Genomic DNA, 12,436 nt, shown 5'->3' with positions numbered 1-12,436 from the left:
TGTTCAATTTTTAAATAAAAATGTTATATTTAATGCTACAGAAAACTATTTTAGCCAATTTCCTACACCCTAAATTAATTAACTAATTCATTAAATATTTACTGAATCTCTCTCTGTGCAGGGCAGACCACAATGTTGCCCAGCTCCTGGGACACCAGCATTCACAGCAAGGCTACATAAATGGTATCCCCTTAAAGCTACATAACCCAGCAGCTCTGTGCCAGACACTTCACTAAGCGTATTCCTATGAAGTAGCAAAGACCTTGGATGAGTCATTGTACTATGTACTTTCAAACATACTGCTTTGCTTTTTTTTTTTCTTGCATGTGCCCTGACTGGGGATTGAGCCTGCAACCTTGGTGTATCAGGACAAGGCTCTAACCAAGTGAGCTGCCCTGCCAGAGCATTTTTTCCCCTATTGATTTGAGAGAGGAAGAGAGGTAAAGGGGGTGGGGGGGTGGGGGCGAGGAGAGGGGGTAGGGGAGAGAGAAAGGATGTTTCAAGTGCTAGACTGGATTTGTTGTTCCACTTACTTATGCATTCATCATTTCTTATGTGCCCTATACAGGATGGAACCCACAACCTTGGCGTGTTGGGACAAGGCTCTAACCAACTGAACTGCCCAGCCAGGGTGACCATACTGTTTTACTTTAGCCTCACAACTCTAATTAGGAAACTTGGGCTCAAAAAGCTAAGTATCACATATAAAGTCACTCAGTGTTGGAGGCAGAGCTACAGCCAATGTCTAAGAAACAGAACTAAATCTCCTCAAAACAAGAAAAAAACCTATCTCCAGTTTCAAACAGCTACTCTAGTAGTTTGTTCTAAGTTTACTCTCTGTTATAAGGAGACAAGTTCATAACACATTTTCTTTGTTCATCAATTTATTCAATTTCATAACACATTTTCTTCAGTGCCGATGTTCACCAAAAGAGCAAACCAGCTATGTGGTGGACAAACAAGTCTTTTTTTTCCACCTCTAGAAATCTAGATGTAATTTCTTTCTTTTGGATTTCTCATTTTATTCCTTTAAATGTTTTAAATCTTTCATGGAGTGCAGACTTATTTTCACATTTAAGACTTTTCACTTACACTTTAGACCCTAGAACAATTTTTATTTAACCCACTAGTCTCCTTTGTGTACGTCCCAATTTCCTTTTGCAAAGACATTTATTTTTTTATGTTTAATGAATTATAAGTTAGTGCAAAATTGTTTTTCTCTGCTCTTCCTAGGCAACTAACTTGTGTGTATAGAAAAACAACTTGTTTTTAAATGAATAAGAACGATTTATAAAACTTTTAATCAAATGGATGTTTTCTGTGATACTAGGTATATGTGTGCTTATGCTCCAGTCCTCTCTGTTATAAAACACAACAGTGCAAAGACTTCATATGATATGGCCAGAGCAAATATCTACTTTCCACACTAGTAATTACCTTTGCAGCGACAGTAATGACCACTATTTCTAGTAAACCAGACATCCAGAAGGAAGTAAGTAAAAATAAAGGCATAAGTAACTAATTTCTTGCTAATAAGGTTTTGTTACTGGAAGGTTCCCTTGTATTATTTGGCTTTATGTTTTAGACCATAAACTAGAGACAATTCAGCCAAACAAAGAAAAATACCATACTCAAGAAATGAATTCAATAAATGACTACATCTAGGGAAAAGGATGATTCAAGTGCTAGACTGAATTCCTTAATGCATCAAAATGTTTATATGGCTGAGGTAGTTTTTAAAGGCCCAGCAAAATATAAAACCATAACTTAGCCTTTGCATCACTCTGTGAAGTACATCTATGCAAACTACAAGTTATCAATTTACAAAAGTTACCTTGAAAAAGGAAAGAACAAAAAGGAGGAAAAGTAATATATTTTAAAATAAAATAAAGAGACAACATACCTGGCAACATGAGAAAAAGCATCCACAAGGACAGATTCAAATTCTCTAGTGAATTCAGGTCCTTTCCTTTTACTGTTTTGGATGACATCATTTGCTAAATATAGAAAAGTAAGCTTTCTATTTGATTTGGCTGGAAAAAAGAAAAGATAATTTAACTTACATTAAGGAAATTCTCAATTCACAATTCTTTGCCCTAAGCTATTCCTAAGTTATATAGTAAGACAAGCATTACCTACTTGAGGTCAAGACTGCTACGTATTTGAAAAACCAACTAAGGAACTCCTAACAAAACTCTAACAAAAGAGGTTTGAGAATACAATTTTTGTAAAAACAAAACAAAAATGGACCGTCTTCATTTCTGTGTTATTTTAACCAGGGTAATTAATGAGCAGTAAAAATGAAGATAATCTGAAGAAAATTCCTAAAGGATAAGCAGTCAATATTCTCCAGAAGACATGTTAAAGCCAAGGTTTTCATTTACTCTATTGTAAAAATGAACTTTTCTAACTCACTATTATTAATTGTCAAATACTGCAGAATGAAAGACTGAGGCGGGTTCTTGTAATTTATGCTCCTAGACTGAGAATTTCTCTTAGAACATTCTAATACCCATCATCAGTCAATTACATCAATTCTAAAATCCAGAGCAATCTCTAGATGCACCAACGGATATTATATCTCAAATACAAATATACATTGCTACATTTTTAATGAAAATGTAAACATGTCTGAAATCTGGATATGCAAAGTTATGGGTTCCACAAAAACCATAATTTTTCTCTTATACATACTCTATGTAGTATTTTCTATTACTCTATGCTAGGTATCATATATTAAACCATAAAAACTTCAGGCAATATGTCTGAGTTACAGTTGCTTGGGGAAACATTACTGAATTTCCTGGCTATTATGCACATAACTTCTCAACCGTAAAGTTACATAATTACAATTTTGATCCCAGTTTTCTTTTAAAATAAATAAATAAGAACACAATCAGACAGTTCAAAACACTAAATTTTCTTAAACCACAATGCCAAAGTACCTGAAAAATTCAAGCAAGCCCTATGTTAACCTTTACACACACCTAGTCCTTACTCCGCTTCTCTCAGAAATGTTTCTTTTGAAATGCACACAGCATGTATAAATTCTGACATAGCAGACATTGACACTTTTAAGTGTAGCCACAGAAGAATAACCCAAGTTAAAAACGAGATTTTTAGAACATATTATAGTTTAAACTGATGACTTGAAGTGCTCAAAAAATTAAGTATGAATATACTGAATTGTATAAACCTTCTGGTAACAACCTAATTTTGATGGCCAACTGGTGAGAAATATTGAAAACCTGGAGCTATGCTGCTACAAAGGTACGATTATGGCAAAATGTTTTTTTGTTGTTTTTGTTTTTGTTTTTAAGGGGGAAAAGCAAACCTTGTTCTGGGATGTTGCAACAAGTAAAACTACCAAGTCTATAATGCCATGAAAGTTAACAGATTCAAAAGTAAAACAGAACTTCAACAAAGCAAATTTGACTTCACAAAAGCAAAGCTTTACAAATTCCATATGCTTAATGTTAAAAAACTCAGAATTCATATTATAAAATGCTATGGACATTCAAGAAAGACTTGATATATTTTTCAGTATTACAAATATGATAGCTAAGAGGCCAGAGAGTCAAGGTTTTCACTATCTACAATACCAATTACTTTTCATCATCCTTAAATTTAGCAATGAGTACTTATTTAGGATAAAACTTTATCCCTCCACATCCAGCATCCTGAACAGTCAATATAAGCACCATGTGTGTAAAGGTGATATGACAAAGTCCTAGAGCACTTTAACACACAGTCATAATGCACACAACACACACACCCTCCACTCCAGCTCCAGGTGACAGCTCACTTGTTCAGCTATCTTTCCAATATGACAAAATAGATCTTTTCACACTCTACTGATGCACATTCCAAACTGGTTGAAATAGTTATTGAGTGAAGTTTAAATAACTAGTTGACCAAAAATGTTCACTGTTTGGCTGGTTTTGACAACTAGAAAAGAAAGTTTGTAAAAAAGGCTTATTTGCATTCAGGCCAAGATAAAACAAACAAGCACATTTGTAAAAAATATTCATCTAAGAGTATTTTACACCAAACAGTTTCATAAAGATAGGGAGAATAGAGCTCAAAGAGATAAATTAAGAATCAGTCTTAGAAAAGAAAACAATACATCAGCAATAGAAGAAAATAATACATCAGCAATAGATGTAGTACTTACATTAAGAAAAAGTAATTTTTTTAAATGTGGTAAATATTTTTTGAAGGCAACTCAGAGATAGTTTGTGAACATCTTAGGGAAAATGGCTTGACCATAGATAGAACTGTCCACTTAAAAGACTCAGGGTTGGCTAGAACCTAAGGGTGGTCAATTTGAACATAGGGCACAAACTATTTTCCACTTTAGTGTAGGGGCATTTTCAATTCATGAAGCCTGGATATTAGGAAGCTGTATCCTGATACTTGGAAGCGTATCCTCTAGCTTTGCACTGTCCAATATGGTAGCCACTAGCCACATGAATGAACACTTGAATTATGACTAGCAAAACTCAGGAACTAAATTTTTTATTGTATTTATTTAAAATTTTCATTGCTTAATCACACATTTCAAGTGCTCAATAGGCACCTGTGGCAAGTGGCTACCTTGTTGGACAGCACAGATATAAAACATTTCTATCATCACAGAAAGTTGTATTAGTGCTGTTTATTCAAAATGTCAGAGACCACAATTTAACTCCTACTAAGCAACTTTTTAACTGGGTAACAGGTACCATGCTAAATACTGTAGGTGTTACAAAGAAACAAGAGGTCTAGTTTCTTCCTCAAAACACAACCTAGTGAAAAAGAGGTAACTAGAAAGAATGAAATACAGCAGTCTGTCAGTATTATCTACGAGGGGGGTCGGTTCCAAGACCTCCTCATCCTCCTAACCCCTGTGCCAATACCAATATCTACAGATGCTCAAGTCCCTTATATAAAACTAGAGGCCCGATGCACAAAATTTGTGCAAGGGTAGGCCTTCCTTCCCCCGGCTGCCAGCTTTGCATCCTCATCCACCACCACATACCCGACCGGTTCCCCGGTTCTGCAGAGCCCCGGATCAATCGCCCCGCAGAGGGTGTCCTGGGCCTCCCTCTGCAGGGTGATCACAGAGCCCTCCCCAGACCAATCGCATCGCACCCGCCTTGGCTGTCCTGGCACCAGTGTGTCATAGCGTGGTGGTCGTTCCGTTCAGCTGTTGGGTCAATTTGCACATTATGCTTTTATTATTATAGATGATATACAGCATTTGCATATCCTAAGCAAATCCTCCTATATATTTTCAATCATCTCTAGATTACTTATAATACCTAATAAAATATAAATACTATGTAAGTAGTTGCTACATTGTATTGTTTAGGGAATAATGACAAGAGAAAATAATGACATGTTCAGTACAGATGCCACCATCCTAGACCTAACTACACAGTACACATCAGCAACACCATAACTTTTTCTTTAGAATATGTTCAATCCATGGTTGGATGCAGAACCTATGGATACAGAGGCCAACTGTAAATGTTAAATTGGTGTGGGATGGCAGGTTGTGATTAATTCTAATAAAAGCGCTACAGGTTTGGTTGGAAGGTTATGATCACGTTCACTTATTGCACGTAAGTGCACTGAGGCACTGGGTACTTGAAAGCACAAGTTTTGGTGTCAGAGAGCTCTGGGCTCAGGTCCCAGCTGTGTGACCCTGAACAAAGCACTTAATCTTCCCATACCTTTATCTTCTTATCCATAAAATAGGGATAACAATGCTGGCCATAACTTTCCATCATGTGAGATTAGGGTTAAAGGAGCTTCATAAATGAATGGACTTTCTAAATGGTTCCCCCATCATCACCCCAATAACTCAAGTAGGGTGAGGTGGGGAATCAAGAAGGCTTCCGAAAAGATGTGATATTTGAGATGGACTCTCTAACCTGACTCAGAGCCTACCAGATAGGATCCTATAGAGGCAATTCACATTTTCCCACATCTCAGATGTTAGAAATACTGTATTTGAATGGCACAGTGAGGTACATGAAGGAGGTTCTGGGACCTGTAGGCTCTATCCCCCAACTTCCCAGAAGGCTGAAGGGACCTCTATCTTAGCATAGTACATATTTGGAGGTGGGTCTCTGCTAGAGGACTAGAACTGACTCTCCTGAAAGAATCCTGAATTTTGGTGCCTGCCACCTGCTGTAGTCTGAGCTTCATTCACAGGTTGCAAGGACTTAAAAATACCACTTAGCCACTTCAGTTTCCTCATCCGTAAAACAGGGTAGAATCCCCACCTCACTAATTGTAGAGAACACAGGTAAGTTGTTTCTTAAAGGGCCTATCACATATAGGCTTCATGTCCTCAGCTTTGCAGCGGTTCTCAACCTGTGGGTCGAGACTCCTTTGGCGATCAAACGACTCTTTCACAGGGGTCGCCTAAGACCATGCTGCATATCAGATATTTACATTACGATTCATAACAGTAGCAACATTACAGTTATGAAGTAGCAACGAAAATAATTTTATGGTTGGGTCACAACATGAGGAACTGTATTTAAAGGGCCAGAAGGTTGAGAACCACTGTGCTAGGGACTCATCAGGATAGCAGATGGCTGCGTAGGTGACCATCTTTCCCCACCAGACTGTAAGCAACATGAAGGTGAAGACCCCACCTCACCTTGAGCAATCAGTAACCCCATCTCGCTATTATTTATCGAATGCCAGCACTGTGTCTGACACCATTTAGATTATTCTCTTTACTACAACCTCAGATTTTTCTCGTCTGCAAAGTTTCTACTTCACAGGACTCTGAAAACTTAAAAAATGACAATGCATGTAAAGATATCAGTCCTGGGCCTGGCACATGATAACAGCACAGTAAATATCATCTCCATTTTATAGGTGAGGACCAAAGAGGCTAAGCTGCTGGTGTCAGTAAATGTCAAAGTCAGGCTGCAATTCCAGAGAGTTGGCCTCTGGAGCCAACACGATTTCAAGCACCCAACCTAGTGCCTGGCACATAATCGGCTGAGATCCAGGAATGTCTGTTCGATGGTGAGCGGGGTCTGGAATCAATGAAAGTCGCGTGGGAAGAGGAGCCTAGGTGGTGTGGCCCTTGAACCTCTCTACACTGGGAGTCACGGAACCCACTTCCCCGGGCTGTGCTGGGGACTGAGTGCGAGCATACATGCACCCGTCCTGGCATAATGACTGGCACCGAATAAGGGCTCTGCAAGCGGCAGCTATCCTCGTCCTCATTTTGCAGATGAGCAAACAAGCGGCACACGGATGGAGAAACTCGCCCAATATCGCCCAGATAGCTGCGTGGCTGAGCCAGGACTCATCGAGGCAGTCTTACTCCACAGTCTGCTGGCTCTCGCTCCAAATGCCCAGTCAAGCGCCTGGCACACCACAGGCTCGGCCAGTAACCTCCACAGGGCGCTGAGCACGGCCCAGATAATAATAGTGACAAGTGTCAGGAGGAACCCGAAGGGAAAGCGGCCGGCTGAACTGGGAGTCCGAGCACGGGCGCCCTGGGTGGAGGAACCCCCGACAAGTACCTGAAACCTTCCTCATTTCCCTTTTCCGAGAAGTAGGGATAACACTGTCTCCAGCCTCAGAAGCGCGATCAGAGCCCAGGCCTGGAAAGCAACACTCATGGAAGAAGCTCGAGGGGCCCCTGCAGCGGGTGGAGGAGAGGACGGCCCGGGGAGGGCTCCGGAGGGCGGAGGGAGGGTGTTTACCTTTGCGCAGCTCGCGGTGCCACACCGAGACGATGGGTCCCGCGTGCTTGCGGTGGTGGATGAGCCACAGAGACAGGGTCTGCACGCTCTGCTGCGAGTTGCTCAGCTCCGAGAGCTTCTTCTCCAGCGCGGATTCCGAGAAGGAGGACATGGTGGCGGCGGCGAGGCCCGGCGGGGAGCTGCCTGGGCCGCCCAGTGCGGCGGGAAGAGCGACGGCAGGAGGCCGGGGCCTCACCAGACCGCCCGCGAGACTCTGTACTCACTGACAGGCAGCCAGGCGGGCAAGGGGGAGGGGGATGGGTCTCCGCAGTAACAGCCGCCGGCGCCGCCGCCACAAGATGGCCACCGACCTCTCACCCCGCCGGGAGAGCAGGGTCAAAGGGCAAGGGCCGGAGGAGCTGGACGCCGGGAGGTCTCAGGGCTGTAGATCCACTCCTCCAGTGGCGGCGGCGGCCTCTCTGAACCTCGTTCAGGGCACTTCGGAGGGGAAAGGAACGCAGTTCGGCGGCGGCCTCCGGAAGATGCTTTCACCGCTCGCGCCCGCACGCCGGCGCAGTGTGTCTCTCCGGAACCCTTTCTCTGGCTCCCGCGGAACTTTTTTGGCGCGGCGCGGCGCGGCGCGCTGGTTACGCGTCACTTCCGGCGGGGCGGAGGAGGCGGGACAGTGAGGGAAAGGCTGGAAGACGAGGTAAGGGAAGAGTGGCGGGAGCAGGAGGGAGATCAACAATTGGTGGCCATTGGAGGGGGATCCCGAGGGGACACTGAGGCTGAGACCATGACCTGGGAATGGAGGGAGGCTTTCTCACCTGACAAAATCTGAGCCGCATTCTTCCTCCATAAACAATGCTCCCTGGCTGCCCACCCCCCCAAAGCTTTTTGCTCTGCCAAGCCACCCACGTGCCCTTTCCCGCCTCCATACGGTAGCTCTTACTGTTCTTTCTCCAAAGGTGACGCCCCTCCGTCTCACCTGATGGACTCCCATTCGGCTCCAGGTCCACCCTTTAATGTCCAGTCCTTATGTCATAAAACATACTAGGCTGTTCTTGGCTCTTAATTGGCGGCTTTATTTGGGAAAGTACATGCTGTCTCTGGGGGTCCATTTTACTGTTCCTCAAATTTAAGTAATGTTAACTTTGGAGTTGGAGGCAGAGAAATGAATGGGTCCATTGACCTCCTTTAAGAAACGCTGTTTCAGACACTGAAACCCTTTACTGTTTTCAAAAAGTTTTAAATTCCAGTTATCAAATCCGCAGAGAAATTTGTCTTTCTGCTCTGGGAATAGTAGTAGGAAGTTAGTTTTTGTAGACATACGGAAATTTAGGATTTCCTGATCATCATGGAACTTATCAGTTGTGGGTGGACTCCAGCTAGGAGACAGTCTTCTAGTTGATGCCTGTTTTTGCTTTTAACTCACTGTATTGTAGTTATTTGCTTAGGTGCTTCTCCTCCAGACTAGAATCATAATCATGGCCAACATAGTGAGCAGTTGCTATGAGCCAGTTAACAATATTTTCATTTAGAAACTCATTCAGTCCTTAAGACAAATTCTGAGGTACGCATTGTGTAATTCCCGTTTGGCAAATGAGGAAACAGGCTGAGAGAGATTAGGTAACCTTACCCAAGACCACATAACTGAATTTGAGGGAAGGAACTGCATCTTATCTTTTTTACCCCGACAGCTGATTCATAGCTGATTGAGTAAATTACTATAAAAGAGATGAATAACCTAAAATCACACAGTCAACATATATATATATATATATATATATATATATATATATATATATAAATGCCTAATATGCAAGTTGTCCCCTCGGGAGTTCTACCAGGAGACCAGGAGTTCGCTCGCTTGCTATGACATGCACTGACCACCAGGGGATGGCACAGAAGGAAGGAAGGCCCCGGCCAGGCCTAGGGACCCTACCTGTGCACGAATTTCATGCACCGGGCCTCTATTCTAATTATAATTATAACCTAGGGTCTTTGAGTCCAAATCTAGTGTATCTATCTTTGTGTATTAAGTAACACTCATGTACTGAGCACTTTTATACTGAACCACTTTTTTTTTAAAATATATTTTTATTGATTTCAGAGAGGAAGGGAGAGGGAGAGAGAGATAGAAACATCAATGATGAGAGAGAATCATTGATCGGCTGCCTCCTGCACACACCCCCAGTGGGGATCTAGCCCAAAACCCAGGCATGTGCCCTTGCCTGGAATCGAACCTGGTACCTTTTAGTCTGCAGGCTGATGCTCTGTCCTCTGAGCCAAACCACCTAGGGCCCAAACCACTTTTATTAAGCACCCTACATACATTCTTTTATTTAATCATTACAATAGTCCTATGGAGTGGACATTATTATCACTATTGGATAAATTAGAAAACATAAAATATGGGTGAGTACCCAATGTCACTTAGACATAGGAAATAACAGAGCCAGGAGTCAAATCAAGGTTATCTGATGTCAGATCCCAAATTCTTCACTCCTGATCAGTGGTCTCATTCATTCAGTGAATAATTTTGAGTATCTATGTCTGAAGCACTATTCTAGGGAAACAGTGAGAATCCATTATCTTGGAAGGTTAACTAATATAGGGAAAGGCAGATAAACATGCAAGTATAAAATGAGTCAGAAAGTGATGAGTGCTTTAAATAAAAATCAAGGATGGTAAGGGGGATGAGGAGTGTATGTGTGGGTGGATAGGAGGCTATTATATATGCTGGTCAGAGAAGGCCTCACTGAGACAGTAACATTTGATCAGAGCCCGGAAAAAAAAAAAAAGGGAAAACAAGCCATATACTATGTAGTGGAATGTTGCTCCAGAGAGAAGACCAAGTACAAAGTCCTGAGGTTACACCACTTTGGGCATTTTTAAGAGACAGCAAGGAGGACAGAGTGGCTGAAGTGATATGAAGCAGAAGGCTGGAAACAAGCTCAGAAAATTAGCCTGGGACCCCATTGCATGGGGACTTAAGCAAATTAATGACTTTGGATATTACTCCGAGTGAAATGAGAGTCCATTGGATGGTTTCGAGTAAAAAGAGAAGCATTGTGGCTGTTAAATAGAAAATAGTAAGGGGGCCAGGGTAGATGCAGGAAGACCAGTTTGGCAGCTGTTGTAATAACCCAGGTGAAAGGATGACTCAGACTAGGGTGGAGGTAGTATAAAGGGTTCGATTCTGGGGCTATTTTAGAGGAGGTAACAGAATTTGTTTATTTAGACTCAGATATGGTGCACCCCACCACCACCACCACCTCCCCAACCTCCCGTAGTGTGTGTGGGGCAAGGTGGTCTCAGGAAAGGAACAATGGCTTCTGCCAACACTGCTGTCTGGGAGGAAGCTGCCCACCTCCCTTCTCTCCCCCAGCTCTCATGCTAATTCCAGACAATTCTGTTTTCCCCATATGTCCCTGGTTCCTTTCAAGCTGCTGCCCCAGCACGGGAGCTCAAAGGGAGGGAGTCAAGTTTTGGAATAAGTCAGTGCTTGAACTCTTGAAGAGGAAATGCCTGACAATCCCCTGGCCTCCCCTACCCCCCAGTGTCTTATGTCCATTGGTTATGCTTATATGTATGCATACAAGTCCTTCGGTTGATTTCTTACCCCCTCCTCCTGCCCCCTCAACCCTCCCCAGCCTTCCCGCTGTAGTTTGATAGTCTGTTCGATGCTGCTCTGCCTCTGTATCTATTTTTGTTCATCAGTTTATAATGGTCTTTATTATCCATAAATGAGTGAGATCATGTGGTATTTTTCTTTCATTGACTGGCTTATTTCACTTAGCATAATGCTCTCCAGTTCCATCCATGCTGTTGCAAATGGTAAGAATTCCTTCTTTTTTACAGCAGCATAGTATTCCATCGTGTAGATGTACCACAGTTTTCTAATCCATTCATCTGCTGATGGGCACTTAGGCTGTTTCCAGATCTTCACTATGGTAAATTGTGCTGTTATGAACATAGGGGTGCATATATCCTTTCTGATTGGTGTTTCTGGTTTCTTGGGATATATTCCTAGAAGTGGGATCAATGGGTCAAATGGGAGTTCCATTTTTAACTTTTTGAGGAAACTCCATACTATCTTCCGTAGTGGCTGCACCAGTCTGCATTCTCACCAGCAGTGCACGAGTGTTCGCTTTTCTCCACATCCTCGCCAGCACTTGTCGTTTGTTGATTTGTTGATGATAGCCATTCTGACAGGTGTGAGATGGTACCTCATTGTTGTTTTGATTTGCATCTCTCGGATGATTAGTGACTTTGAGCATGTTTTCATATGTCTCTTGGCTTTCTGAATGTCCTCTTTTGAAAAGTGTCTATTTAGGTCCTTTGCCCATTTATTGATTGGATTGTTTATCTTCCTTTTGTTAAGTTGTATGAGTTCCCTATAAATGTTGGAGATTAAACCCTTATCGGTGATAACATTGGCAAATATGTTCTCCCATGCAGTGGACTTTCTTGTTGTTTTGTTAATGGTTTCTTTTGCTGTGCAGAAGCTTTTTGTTTTGATGTAGTCCCACTTCTTTATTTTCTCTTTAGTTTCCAATGCCCTAGGAGCTGTATCAGAGAAGAAATTGCTTCAGCATATGTCTGAGATTTTGTTGCCTTTGGATTCCTCTAGTATTTTTATGGTTTCCCGTCTTACATTTAAGTCCTTTATCCATTTTGAGTTATTTTTGTATATGGGATAAGTTGGTGGTCTAGTTTCATTTTTTTGCATG

General features: G+C 42.1%; 2 protein-coding genes across 10 annotated transcripts in view; one reads left to right on the top strand and one right to left on the bottom strand.

Moving 5' to 3' along the window:
* The window catches only part of RPRD1B (regulation of nuclear pre-mRNA domain containing 1B), an 82,381-nt gene extending 74,132 nt beyond the window's left edge, over nt 1-8,249 (bottom strand). For all 9 annotated transcript variants that reach the window (XR_002826098.1, XR_002826095.1, XR_330570.3 and 6 more), the window contains exons 1-2: nt 7,722-8,249; nt 1,904-2,033 (exon numbers count right to left, since the gene is read on the bottom strand). Coding sequence is in view for 4 of the 9 variants with exons in the window: in XM_006102015.3 (XP_006102077.1) it covers nt 1,904-2,033; nt 7,722-7,872 (281 nt within the window). In the remaining 5 variants the exon portion in view is untranslated. The remainder of the gene's footprint in view (nt 1-1,903; nt 2,034-7,721) is intronic.
* A 107-nt stretch (nt 8,250-8,356) lies between these two features.
* TTI1 (TELO2 interacting protein 1) overlaps nt 8,357-12,436 on the top strand; it is a 48,080-nt gene continuing 44,000 nt past the window's right edge. Inside the window, exon 1 of the mRNA XM_006102013.3 lies at nt 8,357-8,409. The gene's annotated coding sequence lies outside the window, so the exon portion shown is untranslated. The remainder of the gene's footprint in view (nt 8,410-12,436) is intronic.

This window comes from Myotis lucifugus, unplaced genomic scaffold (genome assembly GCF_000147115.1).
Source record: "Myotis lucifugus unplaced genomic scaffold, Myoluc2.0 scaffold_393, whole genome shotgun sequence".
NCBI classification, from domain to species: domain Eukaryota; kingdom Metazoa; phylum Chordata; class Mammalia; order Chiroptera; family Vespertilionidae; genus Myotis; species Myotis lucifugus.
The sequence above is the reverse complement of the archived record's forward strand: the minus strand, read 5'-3'. Positions and strand labels throughout refer to the sequence as shown.